Below are 16,492 nucleotides of genomic sequence, written 5' to 3'. Positions count from 1 at the left end.
ACCTGGCAACCCTAGCACTCAGGCCCCAGAGTCCGAACCCAGAGGCAGCCACGCAACATTCCTCCGAGGAGTTTTAAACTCCCGGGATGTGACGTCACATCACGACGGGGCCCCGCCCACCTGCAACGCTGCGCATGGCAGCAGCAGGCGGCGAGGGGGAGCCGCGCACGTTAGGGACGGTCTGGGGCTGAGGGGGATGCTCTGGGGGCAGGGTGGGAGAATGCGCAGGGGGGCCGGCAGGGGGGGCCGGGCCCACTCCAGGCAGAGCCAGGGGAGAGACCCAGCTCCACATATTGGTGGAGCAGGGCCCCCGGCTCTGAATAGTTACTTGCCGGCACTTCCGGGTTCAGGGGCGCAGGGCCCCCTTAGGTGCACGGGCCGAAATCGACCGAATCGGCCTAAGGCCGGCCCTGGTGCCAGGACAATGGGTATGTGGAATGTGACTGTTTCTCATCAGATGCAAAGGGATGGGTGTGATGGCAGGGACAGATCTACCCCAGAATGAATACAGGGGGGTGAGCAAATGTCCCAGCTCAGAAAAGGGCAACAAAAATGATTTGGGATTTGAAACAGGTCCCATAAGAAGAGAGATGAAAAAGACTGGGAGTTTTCAGAATAGAAAAGAGGAGACAAAGGAGGGGTAGGATAGAGGTCTGTAAAATCATGCCTAGTGCAGAAAAAGTGAATAAGGAAAAGTTATTTATTTATTCCCATAACCAAAGAACAAGGAGTCACCAAATTAAATTAATAGGTAGCAGGTTAAGACAAACAAAGGAAGTTTTTCTTGACACAGCGCACAGTCACCCTGTGTCTACACGGCCACTTTATTCCCAAATAACTTAGTCCACGTCTACACTGCAGGTATTTTGAAAGTGTCAAAATACCGTTACGCTGGAGGACTTCTTACTCTGACTGCTGTAACCCTCATTGTACGAGGAATAAGGGAAGGTGGAGGAAGAGAGCTCTGTTTCAAAATAGGTGCTGTGGAGACACTCCCAATTTTGAAATAAGATATGAAACTGATGTAGCTCACTTTGTGTAGTTTATTTTGAGATAAGTCCTGCTGTGGAGACGCATCCTAACAGGGTTCAACAAAGAGCTGGATAAATTCATGGGGGTTAGATCCTTCAGTACTTATTAGCCAGGATGGTGAACCTAGACTCTGTTTGCCAGGGGCTGGGAATGGGTGACAGGGGAGGGGTCACTGGATGTTCCCTGTTCTGTTCCCTCCCTCTGGGGCACCTGGCACTGGCCACTGGGGGCCGATAGGACACGGAGCTGGATGGGCCTCTGGTCTGACCCAGTCTGGCTGCTCTGATGTTCCCTGGTGAGCGCCCCCCATAGACTAGCTCAGGCAGCTCCCTGCCGGGCCTGCTGGCTTGTCCCAGACACTCCCATCCCCCGTCACTCGGGCTGGGGGCTCGCAGCGTCGTGCCAGGGATTTTCTGGGCAGCTACAATTCCAGGCAGCGCCGTTCAGCGTTGCAATAGCCCAGCCCCTGCCTGGAGCTCGCTCCTTGTCTCCAGCTCTGCAGGGGAGAGCAACGTTCCCAGCAGGCAGCAGCTTCAGGAGCTGGGGCCGGCTGCTTTCCTGGGCTCAGATGGCCCCCAGAGCCCCAAGGTGGGGGAGGCGGGAGGGGACTAGTGAGGGGCAGAGCCATTGGGTTGGTCGATTTGTGTGACCTGATCTGAACTCTGCCTGTCCCCAGCCCGGCTGTTAGCTCTGTCCCTGTCCAGCCCCATCTCTGCCCTTCAGGGCCTGTCTGCTCCCTAGGGCTGCAGTAGGTTTCTTCTACCTCCCTTAAGTGGAGCTGCAGGGAGGGGAGGGGAAGGAGCTTCCAGGGGTCATAGAGGTGAGGAGCCAGGGGCTGGGTACAGGGGAGTCCTCCAGGGTCACACAGACTGGGGTGTGTGAGGCCAGAGGGGCTGCTGTCAGGGAGACAGGCGGAGCTCGGTGTTTGTGCCCCACCCCACCCAGATCCAGGGTCGGACGCTCTGCCCAGGGAGGGAGCCCGGCGGGAAAGTGAAGATCGGGGCTTTGGCAGCAGCATCGATAAATGTCACCAGCCCCCAGTCACAGTCCAGACAAACCCGGATCCTGCTGGGGGGGCTCAGGGGCAGGGGGGTTGCAGGGTCAGTGAGAGCCCGGAACTGACCCCACCACCACCCCACAGCCCAGATCCCCTCTTTGGGGCTCAGGCTGATCCCTCCCTTTCTGCTCACAGACTGTCTGGCCACCCCCAGAGACCAGATCCCTTCCTTGGGGGGTGGAATGATCTCTCTCTTCCTCTTCACAGACTCTCTGGCCACCCCCACAGCCCAGTATTGCCCATCCCCCACCTCCACCTCCCAGTAATGTCTCCCCGAGGTGAAGCCCTCACGGCCGAGTACACAGGACACACTGTCAAATCTCTCCCGGATGTCGGGCAGGGGCTGCCGTGTGTTTCCCAGTCTCACACGTTTCCCATCCTCCGACAGGACGAGCTGGGGATGCGCCGTGTCTGGATCCAGAGTCACGTTGGCTGGGGGAGAATCAGAGCGTGAGGGGCAGAGCTCGGCCCTGGGGGGTTGATGGTGTCAGGGACAGAATCTGCCCCAGCTGGGCAGTGACTCAGGGACTCTCCTGCCTCCAGGGGCGCCCGGCTCTGAGTGGGGAGCAGCCCTGAGGACTCGGCCCAGCCCAAGGGGCAGCTCACTCCCCGGCAGGGAGGGGCCGTGGCAGAGAGAAGGGGTCAGAGGGGCCCTGACACTGGGAATCTGCCCCCTCTCCCTGGGCCGGGGACAAGCGTCTCTGGGCCGGGGACCCCAGATGGAAACTGCCTGGTCAGGGCTGGCTGAATCCAGGCCCTGCCCTCGGCTGGGCCCCTCCCCATTGAAATGTCCCTGGGTCCCAGCTGCCTCTGGGCAGGGTTTGTGATTCCCCCTGTGACATGTCTCCCCCGCACGGCACGTCTGGGCTCGGCTCCTTTCCCGCCACACTGGGGCTCTGGGCCGAGCTCCGACCTGCCCCACACCAGGCTGCTCAGTCTCCGGCCCAGTGCCCAGACCCCACAGAGCCAGCAGGGAGGGGCAGGGACCGGCCCCAGCTGGGCTGGGCGGGAAGAGGCTGAACAAGGCGAGTCCTGCACTGGGGGTGCCCAGGCGCCGTGCAGAGGGAACGGGGGTGTCTCTGTCCCAGCCATGGCAGGAGGCTGACTCAGGGGTGACAGAAGGAAGAGGGGCCCAGGGAGCTGAGGGGGATCCCAGCGGGGGCTGGGCAGAGGGAGAGAGAAGCTGAGCTCACGCGGGGGGAGAGGAAAAGGGGAACAGGACCAGAGCTCTGCTCTCAGCAGCTCTCCAGCTGCCTGCCATGGGCCCAGGGCTGCCCCTGTCTGTGCCCCGGGCCCTGGTGCTCTGGGGTCTGATCCATCCCTTCCCCCGGCAGAGCAGGGACCCTCCCATGGACTCTTGGGTCCTCTTCCAGGGGCAGGAGAAAGAGCAACGTCCCCGAGTGCCCCAGAGTCCATGCTGGGCACAGCCCCTCAGTCACTAGGGGAAGGGAAACTCCCCACTTGGACCCCCCCACCTCTCCCGCGCCAGAGAACAAGGGGAGCCCAAGGCCGAGAGGAGTTTTGGATGTAGGAGGTCTCCAAGCTGGGGGGTCCAGGCTGGGGGGGGCTGAGGGTTTTGGATACCGGGGGGGGTACAAGCTGAGGCAGGGAGTTCAGGTGCTGAAGGGGCTGAGGGCTCTGGGGGAGCCCTGGAGATAAAGGGCTCTGGGCTGGGGGGTTGGACTCTGGGCTGGGGCTCTGCGGTGGCTCAGGAGGAGGCGTTTGGGGGCAGGAGGAGGCCCCGGTGCCGGTGAAAGCTGGGGGAGGGGCAGTTTGTGGCTCTGTTCCCATGGCTGGGGCCTGGCCAGCGGTGCTAAACAGCCTGCCCGGTGCCTGTCCTTTGGCACCGCACTGCGCCTGGCAGCAGGCCTGGCTCTGAGGGGGGCACGAGGCCTGAGGCAGCTCACCTGGTCTATACAGGCTGAGGGGTCCCTCCAGTGCATCCGGCAGAGTGTCTGGGGGAGGAGAGGGGGAGATTCAGGTTTGCACGGGGAGCCCAGAGCTGGGTTGTCACGTCACAGACACACTCAGGCCTTGTTCACTTCCCGCCTTTTGTCGGTGCCTAGGCCCAGGCCCTGCAGAGACTTTGGCATCAAAGCAGCTTTTGGCACTTTGGTCCCTTGATTAGGGTTACCAGGTAGTCTAAAAATAATACTGGACACACTTGATGGGGGTGGGGGGAAGGGACCATCCAGGAGGGGAGCAGGGCTGGCTGGGAGGAGGGGGGGGGAAGCAGAGTTGGTGGGAGGGGGGCTTCGGGTGCAGCGGGGCTGGCTGGGAAAGATCGGGGGGGGCAGCCGGCGGGAAGCAGAGCTGGCGGAGGGGACTCAGGGGCAGTGGGGTTGGCCGGGGGAGATTGGGGGATGGGCACCTGGAAGAAAGCAGAGCTGGAGGGGACGGGAAGGGTCGGGGACAGCGGGGCTGGCTGGGGGAGATCAGGGTGGGGGGGGGCAGCCTTGATTGAAAACTACTGCTCCTCCCACTGTGACGTAGTGGGGGTACCTGGCTGGTTTCTATGCTGCTGGCTCTGGGGTAACCTCCACTGGCTGCCGTGGGTACCACGACCCAGCAAAACAGGATGAGTCACTATGCAAACGAGTATGGCCAGCCACCCCCCATGGAGAGGAACAAAGGAAGGTGGAATGCTGCTCTGGCTGGGGGGCAGGGCTGGAGGAGGGTTAGGGAGTTCCTGTCTGGAAAGCAGGGGAGAAGGAACTGGGGAGGGGGGCTGGGACTCCCCTATCTCAAGGGGGCACTGAGGCCTCTTAGCCCCAGTTCCTGTAACCAGATTACATCTGTGCTGTGCTGTATCCTGGAGGAGCAATAAACCACCCTCAATTCCACTGGCTGGTGGAGTCTGTTGGTGCCATTTCGGGGTGCAGGAGATGGGGGACCCCCAACGCGCCATCACACCCACCCAGCTGGCTGCTTCAGCTGCAGTTTGAAGAGAATTGGCTCAGCTGCAGCAGCATGTAGCCAGAGGGCAGCTCCTGGACTCACCCCAGCCCGGGGCCCACCCCTTAGCACGGCACTAGGGGGCAGAGGTAACTGTCCCGCCGCCCCTCCTTCACCATACCTCTGGAGTGGGGAGGGGATGGGGGAGAAAGGGCCGTGCAGAGCCACAACTCCGGCAGCTGCTTCCAGGAGCCGCTTGCCGGGTTTCCCCCTCCTCCTTCAGCAGCCACCATTCGGCCCTTCGGCCAAAAGGGAAATTCCCGGTATCTCGCCGGGCCAGTCTGTTCCGGCCCTGGGACACCCGCCCTGCAGCCCTCTGGCTGGGAGAGACGCAGGGGCCAAAACGAAGGGATTTTGCTGAATTTGGGCCAGAAGGTTGTGACCATCCATGAGTCTCCTTCTCTCCCTCGGCTTGGCTAGTAGGGGAAGTGCTGAGAACTGGGACCAGGGTCGTTGCTCTCTACACGATTGGAGACTGAACGTGGGTATTTATGCTGGACAATATACGGCCCAGGGGCCAGATCTGGCCCACCAAGCCCCCAAATCCGGCCTGGGGACCCCAATCCCGGGACTCTCAGGCACACGCAGCTGCCGTGGTTTAAAGCTCAGTCCCTGCAGCTCTGGGCTCTGCAGTGGGGGGGGGGGGGCTTCATGTGATCTCCCCACCCCCAGCCCAACCCTCAGCTCCGATTGGCTGGAAACAACCGGCCAATAGGAACTGAGAGATTGGCCTGGGGGTGGGGGTAGCACAAGCCTTAGAGCCACATGGAGGGAACAGTCTGCAGTTTAATGTGATATGGAGCTACAGCAGGCAGGGAGCTCAGCCTGCCTTGGGGGTGCTGCAGAGCTGCCTTTGGCACCCCAGCCTCTCCTGCACCCCCACTCTGTACCCTCTGTCCCTGGTGATAACTCCCTCCCAGACCCTGTAGCCCTTCCTGCACCCCTCCCCCAGGCCAGAATCCTCTCCTACATCCACACCTCCTCCCATTCCCCTGCCCCAGGTCACCACCCACACCCTCTGCAGTCTGCACCACCCTTTTCCCCTTCTCCCAGGTCACAGCTCCCTCCCCGAACCTGTACCCCCCTCCTACACTTCTCCCCCAGGCCAGAATTCTCACCGGCACCCAGACCCCCTCCCTGACCCTACACCCCAATCTGCGACCCAGGTCACCACCGCAAACTCCCTCTCAGACCCCACACCATCTCCTGCACCCCAGTCCCTTACCCTGTGTGGCCTTCTGTATGCAACACCCACCCTAAACCCTGTACCCCCACCATAGCAAAGTGTGGGCCTTGGCCACTTTCCAAAATCTTGTAGTGGCCCCCACCAAGAATTATTGCCCCCCAGCATTGATGCTGATTGGCTCCGCTTGGGCCTGGTGAGCCGTGTGCTTGCCATAAGGGAAAAGTTTTCTACAGTGACCTTGTTCCTGAGTTGCTCTGCAGGACCCAGATGTGTTGCTCACATAGGGTGTTTGCATAGACACCCAGAGTGACCTGCCCAGGCCAGGGAGCGACGTCCAGAACCCCCCTGTGAAGAAGTGATTCGTGCACATCAAAAAAGAGAGTAACTTGAAAATTGCTTGGGCAGCAAAAACCCTCCAGCAATTGAAAGTTCTTGTGTGAGCTGTGCACAAATCACACAAGGTACTGACTGTCCCCAACACAAAGGAGATTGGCACAGAACTCATCCGGGTATAATCTGGATGGTTCTAACAGGTCAGATACTGTCAGGGGACATCCTGCTATCACAGGAGAAATGCACCATGACTCACCTATGCCCCAGGAGAAGGGAACTGGGCGTGTTTCTCTCTCTCTGGCGTTTCTCACTCTCACACTCACTGAAATTGCAAAGGCTACTTCTGAACAAACAAGGGTTTGAATTAATCAGCCTGAGTGTCTTGGAACCCAAGTCTGTGCCATTCACCCTGCAATTATATGGGAGCATCATCTAATTATGAACCTGCGCCATTCTCCTTCCAGGGTCCCACTTTCCCCTCCTCCATCCCCCCAAGGTACCTTTGAACTCCCTCAGCGTCTCCGACAGCGCAATAACTTTCCGGGAGAAACCATGGACTCGCTTCTCCAGTTCAGGAGCCATCTCCTCTGGCTGCTGGGCCTGTCCCTTCTCACACCTGGGGAGAAGCAACATCCCATGGTGGCAATGCAGTGGTTCCCAGCCTTTTCAAGCATATGGACCTCTTTTCAATCCATGAAAATTTCACGGACCCCCTCCCCTCCCTGGGGGAGAAACAAAGAAAAGGAAAAGAAAAAGAACATAAGAACGGCCGTACTGGATCAGACCAAAGGTCCATCTAGCCCAGTAGCTTGTCTGCTGACAGTGGCCAGCACCAGGCGCCCCAGAGAGGGTGGACCGAAGACAATGATCAAGTGATTAGTCTCCTGCCATCCTTCTCCAGCCTCTGACAAACAGAGGCCAGGGGCACCATTTCTATCCCCTGGCTAATAGCCTTTTATGGGCCTAACCTCCATGAAATTATCTAGCTTCTCTTTAAACTCTGTTATAGTCCTAGCCTTCACAGCCTCCTCTGGCAAGGAGTTCCACAGTTTGGCTACATGCTGTGTGAAGAAGAACTTTCTTTTATTAGTTTTAATAAAAGAATTTGTCTAGAGCCCTTTTTAAATATTGGTGTCATGTTAGCTACCTTCCAGTCATTAGGTACGGAAGCCGATTTAAAGGATAGGTTACAAACCACAGATAATAGTTCAGCAATTTCCTATTTGAGTTCTTTTAGAACCCTTGGATGAATGCCATCCGGTCCCGGAGATTTGTTGACATTAAGTTTTTCTATTTGTTCCAAAACCTCCTCTAATGACACTTCAATATGGAACCGTTCCTCAGATTCATCACCCATAAAGGACGGTGCAGATTTGGGAATCTCCTTAGCGTCTTCAGCTGTGAAGACTGATGCAAAGAAATCATTTAGCTTCTCCGCAATGGCTTTATCGTCCTTGATTGCTTCTTTTATATCTCGATCGTCTAGGGGTCCCACAGGTTTTTTAGCAAGCTTCCTGCTTCTAATGTACTTTAAAAACATTTTGTTATTTCTTTTTGAATTTTTGGCTAGCTGTTCCTCAAAATCTTTTTTTCCTTTTCTTATTACATTTTTACACTTGATTTGACAGTGTTTATGTTCCTTTCAATTTATCGCACTAGGATTGGACTTCCACTTCTTAAAAGATGCCTTTTTGTCCCTCACTGCTTCTTTTACATGGTGGTTAAGCCACGGTGACTCTTTTTTAGGTCTCTTGCTATGTTTTTTAATTTGGGGTATACCTTTAAGTTGGGCCTCTATTATGGTGTCTTTAAAAAGTTTCCATGCAGCTTGCAGGGATTTGCCTCTAGTCACTGTGCCTTTTAATTTCTGTTTAACTAACCTCCTCAATGTTGTGTAATTCCCCTTTTTGCAATTAAATGCCAGAGTTCTGGACTGCTGAGGTGTTCTTCCCACCACAGGAATATTAAATGTTATTATATTATGGTCACTATTCCCAAGCGGTCCTGTAATGGTTATCTCCTGGACCTGATCCTGCGCTCTACTAAGGACTAAATCGACAATTGCCTCTCCCCTTGTGGGTTCCTGTACCAGGTGCTCCAAGAAGCAGTCATTTAAGCCATTGAGAAATTTTCTCTGCTTCTCTTCCTGAGGTGACATGTATCCAGTCAATATGGGGATAATTAAAATCCCCCATTATTACAGAATTCTCTATTTTGGTAGCCTCTCTAATCTCCCTCAGCATTTCAATGTCCACCACCATGGGCTCAAACCTTACTTTTGGACTTTCCACAGATCCCCTGCAGTACCTTCACGGACCATCAAGAGTCTAGGGTTGCCAGACACTTTCACAAAAAACACCTCCCCCTCACATGGCAGGAAAAAATTTGGTTAAGAAAAAAAAGCGCACAAAAAAAGTCACTGCACCTTTAAATCCCCAGGCTCCCTGCTCTCCACATCCCCACCTGACATGGGGGGAAATGTCCCAAGCGGCCTTCCAACCGAGAGAAATAGAAAATACCAGACATTTTACCGGACAGAGGCTGCAACTGGACTGTCTGGGCCAATACCCGACACCTGACAACCCTACAGGGGTCTGTGGCCCACAGGTCGGGACCCGCTGTGATCCTGCCTTGAGTGACTCAGTTCTTAAGTTCTGGTTAGTGGGTATTTGAGTCTCCACAGCCAACTCCCTCCTGGGCCTCCAGGCGCGGAGGGACGGGAGGTTCCCAGGGGAAGGGCTGTAGGAATCTGCCCACAAAGAACTAGACCAGTGGTCACCAAGCAGTGGATCTTGGAGCCTCTGACAGGTGATCCTGACTGGTTTGGCCAAGAGGCTGTCAAGCGCTGGCATTTTAGCTGCCCCTCCCCCCCTGCCTTGCGTCTCCTTATCTTTGCCTTGGAGCTGCCTTCCCCACCCCTAGAAGCCTCCTGCTTTCTGGGCAGGGCAGGGCAGGGCAGGGAGAAGAGGGGGTGCTGATGTCAAGATACCTGCTCTCTCATCCTGTATCCTATCTCCACAGAGCAGAGAGGGGGCACAACAGTACTTGGGATGGAATTTGCTGGCTGCTGTGGGGAGTGGTGCAGGGCCAGGACATGGAGCCTGCCCTAGCCTCACTGCACCACCCCCCAGCAGCCTCCTGAGGTGAGTAGTGCCCAGTTGGAGCCCACATCCTGAAACCCTACCCCAGTCATGAACCCCTCTTGCATCCCAGACTCCCGCCCCAAGCACCCCTGCATCCAAACACCTTCCCAGAGCTTGCACCTAGACCCCCCGCCTACATCCCAACCGTCTGCCCCAAGATCAGCTCAGAGCCCCTCTCACACTCCAAATCCCTTAATCCAAGACCAGAGCCTGCCCCCCAACCCTCTGCCCCAGCCTGGTGAAAGGGAGGGAGGATGGGGGAGGGAGGGAGAATGGAGTGAGCAAGGGTGGGGTCTTGGAGAAGGGGTATAAAGGAGATGGGGCAAATTTATTTGGGTTTGAGGTAGATCTTGGATTGCACTTAAATTAAAAAAGTAATCTCGTGCTTCAAAAGATTGATGACCACTGAACTAGATTGACAGACCAGCTCCCCCCTCCCCAGCTCATCCCACCCATGTGGATAAATCCCTGTAATATTATCATTCTCATATAACTTTGTATTAAGATCTTATCCTTTTAGACATATCTTTAAGTGTTCTTATAGAATCTCTGTAACATTTCTCATATAACTTTGTATTAAGAGAAACTTTCCTTTATATATATATATATATATATATATATATATATATAGATCTTGTAGGTCTTCTTATAGAATCCCTGGTATTAAGAAACTTTGTATAAGGTAAAGAAAAAATGTCTTTTGAACTCTCCCCTTTCCTTGATTGCCCTGTTGAAATGAATGAGGAGTGAATGGAGAATGAAAGGGGAGCACCTCCAGCAGCAGTTGCAAAGGTGGAGAAAGTCTGGGATCCAGACCCAAGCCAATACCTGTGCAGTGAGCTCATTAAGAAGACTGGACATACAGACTCCTTGGGAGTCCAGAAGCAAGTGCCTGCCCTTGGAAGAACTTTCTTAGAAGTATTATAAAGGTGAGGTGATGACTAACTGGATCCATGAGCGGGATAAATAGGAGGCATCTTGCAGGGGGACCCCGGATTTTCGTCTTGTCAACATAGGAGCATTGATCCGGATAGGCAGAAGCCTGGCTCCACCCCTCCCCCATCTAACTCACCTGGCTAGTGCCGTTAGGGGGAGCAACTATTGGTAACAACAAGATGGAGTGTGGTTGTGTCTGTGTGTGTGAGTGCGTGAGTGTAATATATCATATGCATATGATAAAGTGTTGATTGATCTATGTAAGTTCAGTAAATGTGGTGTGGTGCCTTATCCCCCTGAAAAAGATCCCGAGTACTTCTTTTAAGCACAACACACAAAGGTCTCCAAACAGCCCTCGGGCGGGACAGATCCTGGATCCCTGCTACCCTGGGCTGAATGGTGCCCAGCGCCCAGCAGGGACAGGCCCATGTCCCACCCCTTAGTCCTGGGGCAGCCAGTCCCCACGGAGGTGACATGGGTAGAATGTACCACAGGCCAGTCTGCGCCTTTCCCTGGGTAACTGCAGAGTCGTCTCTAATGGGGCGAGGGCCTCAGGGTTAAATGGGTCAGAGATTTGAATCCCAAATGTGACCTTCCCGCACGTTCTGCTGTGGAGCCCTGGGGAGAGGCAGCGACAACTTCACTGCCAAGTGTTTCCCCCCCGCACTGTGAGGTGTGAGGGGGTGAGAGCCACCTACCTGGTCAAGGTGCTTCTGACGTCCTGGAGAGAGAGAGAGAGGGAGAGAGAGAGAGAGAGAGAGAGAGAGTTTCAGTCCCACCTGACACACACTGTGAATTCCAAGGGAGGGATTTGGCGAGTGAGGGGAAACTAGACTTTGCCTGGACCCAGGGCCATGGACCCCTGAGCGAATGGGGCTTTGCCATCTCTAGTCTCTCTGTGCCTGTGGGTCTGCACAGAACAACAATTCCCATGCCAGGAAGGTGCACACGGAGCTGCCCTGTGACCTCTGACTCCTGTGCCCACCTGTTAGGGCAGCGTTTCTCAAACTGTGGATCTTGACCCTCCGGGGGATCGCAAACAGCTGAGAGGGGGGTTGCGGTATCACAAGTTTTAGAACCCCTGTGTTAGGGGCTGTCCTGTCTCTGTGGTGGGAGCTGGGCTGTTTCCCCTCAGTCTCACCTGCAGGAATTCACTCGCTGGCTTCTGACACGTCCCCTCCAGCTCCCGGATCCGCTCGCTGAGACAGGAAATCTGCTCCGAGAGTTTGGTGACAGTGTCAGTCCCTTCCTTTGCTATCATCTCGTCCAGCTTCTGCAGCTGGGCCAGCAGGAGTCGCTCTTGTTCCTCCACAAACTGCCGCAGCTGCTGAAACTCGGCCACAATCTTCTGCCGCTCAGCTTGTGTTTGTTTCTGGAAGAAGAAGAACCAGACGCTCTTTTCCGAAAATGCTTTTAACGGAAAACTTTTCCGTTAAAAGCATTTCCGGAAAATCATGCCAGTGTAGACGTAGCCGTTGTGTTACTCTTTAAAGTGCTACCAGCCTATTTTTTGTTTTTTAAGTTTATCCTGTTACAGGCTAAGTTGGCTATTCCTAGAAGCTTCAGTTTACAGTGGGTGTGACAGTGGTTTCCGACTTGTGGTCTTTGTGCCTTTGGGGCCATGGACCATGTCAGTAAAAGACTTGGACTAAAAAGCACTGGATAGAATTCAGCTGTTCACACAGACAATCAATTTTCAAAGGGGAACCTCCCTTTGACACTTCTAAAGAAGTCCACAAATTCACAGAGGGTGGAAGTGGCGGGTTTAGGGCCCAACTCTAAGGAGGGATCCTGCTAAAACAATGAATTGTGATTTCTGGGTGCTCATTCCCCGGCTGACCAAGGGAAACAATAATCTGGTCACTAGATTGTCCTGGCTGCTCCTTAGGTCTGATTCGGGATCAGCTCCCTCTGGCTCGCTAGAAAGGCAGGGTCATAATGCCGGGTACCTACCAGGTATTCCTGGCTGGTCTTCTCCCTGCTCACTTTCAGTCCCAGCAGCTTTTGTCTCTTGACTCTCAGAGTCTTCAGCTGGGCCTGGAGCCTTTCCTGGAGACGCACAAACATTTCATGTGACTAACCAAAATCAAATGTGAGCTTTGCTAATCATTTATAAAATAGATCGTTTTTGGTTCAATCCATTTCTGTAATGTCCTGCCAGCGAAGATGTTTAGGTTTTTAGTTTTGTTTCTGTTTTTGTTAGTTTCAGGACTAGAGGGAGGGGAGCTGGCCCAGCACAGACACGCACTGTACTCACGACTGCAGAGCCCGGCAGGTTTATGGGTTCAGAGACACAGAGTCACAGTAACAGACACTGGGAGAGTTTTCAGAGTGTTTGAAATTGTCGGACCTTGTTACCGTAGGGAGCTGGGGTCACATAATCATAGGTCCCTGTGGCTCAGGAGAGGTGGGTGGGGAGGAGGCTGGCACAGGCTGGCTGCCCTTTCAAGGGAGGAGCTCTCAGCAGGGTCCCTGTAAGCCGGGCGCTTGGGCAGCACCCAGGAAAGATTCCAGTGCAGCCCAGCTGATTAGCAGAGCACCCAGTCACCCACAGCTGGCAGCAGGTGTTTCTACGAGTGCTGCTCAGACACACATGCATTGGTGCAGAGAACAAAATTTATTCCACACATGGATGGAAAATATTAGAAAGAACATTGGTTGTCAGCCCTGCCTGAGACACAGTCAATTCTTCTCCCCAGGAAGGGACAATGAAGGGCAGGGTGAGGGATCCTGGGATCTAACCCAGCGTGAGAGATGTCAAACAGGCCCAGGGAAAGCCAGAGGGAGGAGGCCCCTGGAGCAGACAGAGGAGACCTGGGATCTCGTTCAGGATGATAAGAGCAAACTCCAGACTCAAAGTCCTGAGAGTCCTGGCTGGGAGAGCAGGGCTGTTACTGGCCACACAAAATGCCACTATGGGTCTTTTTTGGGAAACTGAGGCAGGACTACCCCATGCCACGAGGGGCACTTAGGAGGCAATGTCCCTGCTGCGGTGCCCTATCACCAGGCCGTCCCTGCTGCCTGCAGTCCCACCCCTGATCCTATCGGCTAGATTCCCAGGGCGGGAGCTGCTCCCCAGTGCTCCCCTCCGTCCTATGAGGGCAGGGATCGCAGTCGGCATTTCCCTACCTGGAATTCTTCTGCAGCTTCTTCGGCAGGAATCACGGTGTGAGCTCGGTGCCCCTTGGATCTGTCGCACACCACACAGATGGGGATTTCATCCTCCCTGCAGAAGAGCTTGAGAGGCTCCTGGTGTCTCTCACACAGTCTCTCTGGGGCTGGTTCCTTCCCTGCCAGCAACCTGAGTGCTCTGGCTGCGTCCACAATACTCCTCAGCTGCCTGTTCGGCCTGAGGTTCCCCTGGGCAAAGGTCCGTCTGCACTGGGGGCAGGAGACGCCTGCGGTGAGCCCCGCCCAGCACTGGGTGATGCAGGCTCGGCAGTAGCTGTGATCACAGTCGAGAAACACCGGATCATTGAAATACTCCAGGCAGAGAGGACAGGTCATTTCATCCTGGAGTGTCTTTGCTGGATTCGCAGCAGCCATGGCTTCTTGCAAGGGAATCCAGAGAGTTTAGTTTCACTTTCGTCCTCTGGGAAATGGGCGGGTTGCACTTTGTATCAATCAGTTCTGCCTTTCTGGGCGTGTTTTCCTGCTCTTTCCTTTTTCAGACTCTATGGAGCCTTTGCATGAAGTGTGATGAGTCCAGACTGACAGTGACTCCTCCAAAAGATCTGCCAGGCCCCAAACTTGGGCCTGGGCGCTCAGGGTGCATCTACACTGCCCTGTATTTCAGGATAAGCTGTTCTGGAAGATACATTCCGAAATACGAGCATCTACACTGCAGGGAAGCCTCAGAATGAGTCTGAGCCAGGCTCCCCTAATGGAGATGTGCTACCTCTATGGGGGAGCCCCAGGAAGCAATGGGGAGTACTGAATTTGCAGCTCACAGGCCATGTCCAGTTTGGCCCATCTGCAAGTGGCACCCAAGTGGGTGGCATCCCAGGGGCGGGGCAGAGGAGCTCACCAGTGTAGCAGGTTTTCCCGGGTGCTTCTCACACAGAAAGGCCCCTGGTGGAACCAGGCAGAAACGTGGTGTCTCTTTCTTGGTGTCTCCTGTTCTGTCCCAGCAGACGCTGCCCCTTCTCCCGCTGGCCTGTGCCTGGCCTCCCTCCGCCTCCCGGCACCACAGAAAGCCCCTTGGCGTGAGCCCGTCCCCTCTCCCAGGCAGGTGCCTCGGTCTCCCCTGCCCCGGGAGGCCGGCTCCTCCTGTGCGCTGCTCGCCAGAGGGGCAGCAGTGAGCGGGGAAGGATCAAGTCCGGTAGAGGCTCACAGCTCGGGCTCAAGCCCCAGTGCAAACCCTGCGGCCGGGCCCTGTCGCTCACCTCCACACACGCTCAGAGGGGAGGGGAAGCCCTGTTTCCTCAGGCCCAGAGACGAGGCCTCATCCCACATCCCTGCACTTGGCTTCCCCTCCCCTGGGGCAGGCTGGGCTCTGGGCCTACGTCCTCCTCAGCCCACGGGGAAGGAGGGAGCTGAGAGGGGGCAGGGAAGCAGGAGGCCAGAGCCCCCTCCCCGCAGGCTGGCCCAGCGCAGTCTCTGCCTGCTGGAGCCTCCTCTCACTAGCACTGGGGCCTGTTCCCTGCCAGTGGATCAGCCTGTTTCCTTTCCCAGCCTCTCTGCCCGGAATTGCCAGCCGGCTAAAGACAGACAGTCCCGCCTACCCCCCCACCTTGCGCATTTACCACATAAAACAACATTGTATTAAAAAGCCACCTTCGTTATCTCACTTATTAAGCAACAAGGAAGAAAACAGATAGGTTTGGGGCTCCATTGGTCTTTCAATTCGGTTATTTCTGGATAGACCTCCGGCAGTGCAGACACAGCCATAGCTGGTCTGGTGAACACAGAAAATGAATGAATGAAATCCAATGTTCTGCTACTTCTTATAATGCATCACTTATCCACTTCAGAGTGCTGGTGTATCATTTAAGGTGGCATCAAGGACTGGATTTGTTCCACTGGGCACAGCCACGGAGCATAAGAACATAAGAACATAAGAATGGCCATACTGAGTCAGACCAAAGGTCCATCTAGCCCAGTATCCTGTCTGCCGACAGTGGCCACTGCCAGGTGCCCCAGAGAAGGAGAACAGAAGACAATGATCAAGTGATTTATCGGCTGCCATCCATCTCCAGCCCTTGTACTAAAGGCTAGGCACTTTAGCACTTTGCTTATCCGGATAAGCCGACTGGTTATCAACAGCGGTTATGTTCTTATGTTCAACCTTCCCAGTGTGCCCTGGTGGCCACTCCAGTCTCAAACAAGAACACTCCTCTCCTTCCCCTGAGCTCTTAAAGGGGTAGACTCTGGCCACAGTGCCTGTGCCAGCTCCAAGCCTGCCAGCCCAGAGCCAGCAGTCACTGCCCCTGACTCAGTGGCCCCAAAACATGAGCCAGCAAGCCACTGGCAGCCAGCCCTCCACTGCTCCCCAGGAGCAGTCTGCCAGCTCCCAGGAACCTGCCAGGGCCTGGAGAAGGGGGGCACCTTCCTGGTCCAGGGTGGAGATCAGGGTGGACCTTACTCAGGTTTGCGGGGGATGCCCCCAACGTCCATGATCTCCGCACTAAATAGAGGAACGCAGCCATCTATATCAGGCTAGCTGCCATCCTGGCCACCAAAGGCCACATGCAAACCCAGGAGCAAGTTCGCATGAAAATAAAGTTGGTCTGGCAAGACCCTCAACTTCCCCTCCCCCTTCTTCCTCTTGCTTTCCCCTTCCACCTCCCAGGTTTCCCCCGCCCCCTCCCACCTCCTTTCTCCAGTCTCATCCCCCTTCCCCCCGTTTTG

General features: G+C 55.4%; 1 protein-coding gene across 2 annotated transcripts; it reads right to left on the bottom strand.

The window, feature by feature from the left end:
* Positions 1–1,071: 1,071 nt before the first annotated feature.
* LOC142823101 (zinc finger protein RFP-like) lies at positions 1,072–14,224 on the bottom strand. Of its 2 annotated transcripts, XM_075913400.1 has the most exons (7): positions 13,772–14,224; positions 12,596–12,691; positions 11,784–12,014; positions 11,341–11,363; positions 7,064–7,179; positions 3,997–4,044; positions 1,072–2,521 (listed from the first exon to the last, which is right to left on the bottom strand). In XM_075913400.1, the coding sequence occupies exons 1-7, from the start codon at positions 14,186–14,188 to the stop codon at positions 1,932–1,934; spliced, it is 1,521 nt and encodes a 506-aa protein (XP_075769515.1). In that variant the 5' UTR covers positions 14,189–14,224; the 3' UTR covers positions 1,072–1,931. The 2 variants fall into 2 exon arrangements, with proteins under 2 accessions (XP_075769515.1, XP_075769517.1); XM_075913402.1 differs by lacking the exon at positions 3,997–4,044.
* Positions 14,225–16,492: the final 2,268 nt, after the last annotated feature.

Source organism: Pelodiscus sinensis, chromosome 32, assembly GCF_049634645.1.
Source record: "Pelodiscus sinensis isolate JC-2024 chromosome 32, ASM4963464v1, whole genome shotgun sequence".
NCBI lineage: Eukaryota > Metazoa > Chordata > Testudines > Trionychidae > Pelodiscus > Pelodiscus sinensis.
Note: the sequence above shows the minus strand (reverse complement) of the source record. Positions and strands in the feature narration are given on the sequence as shown.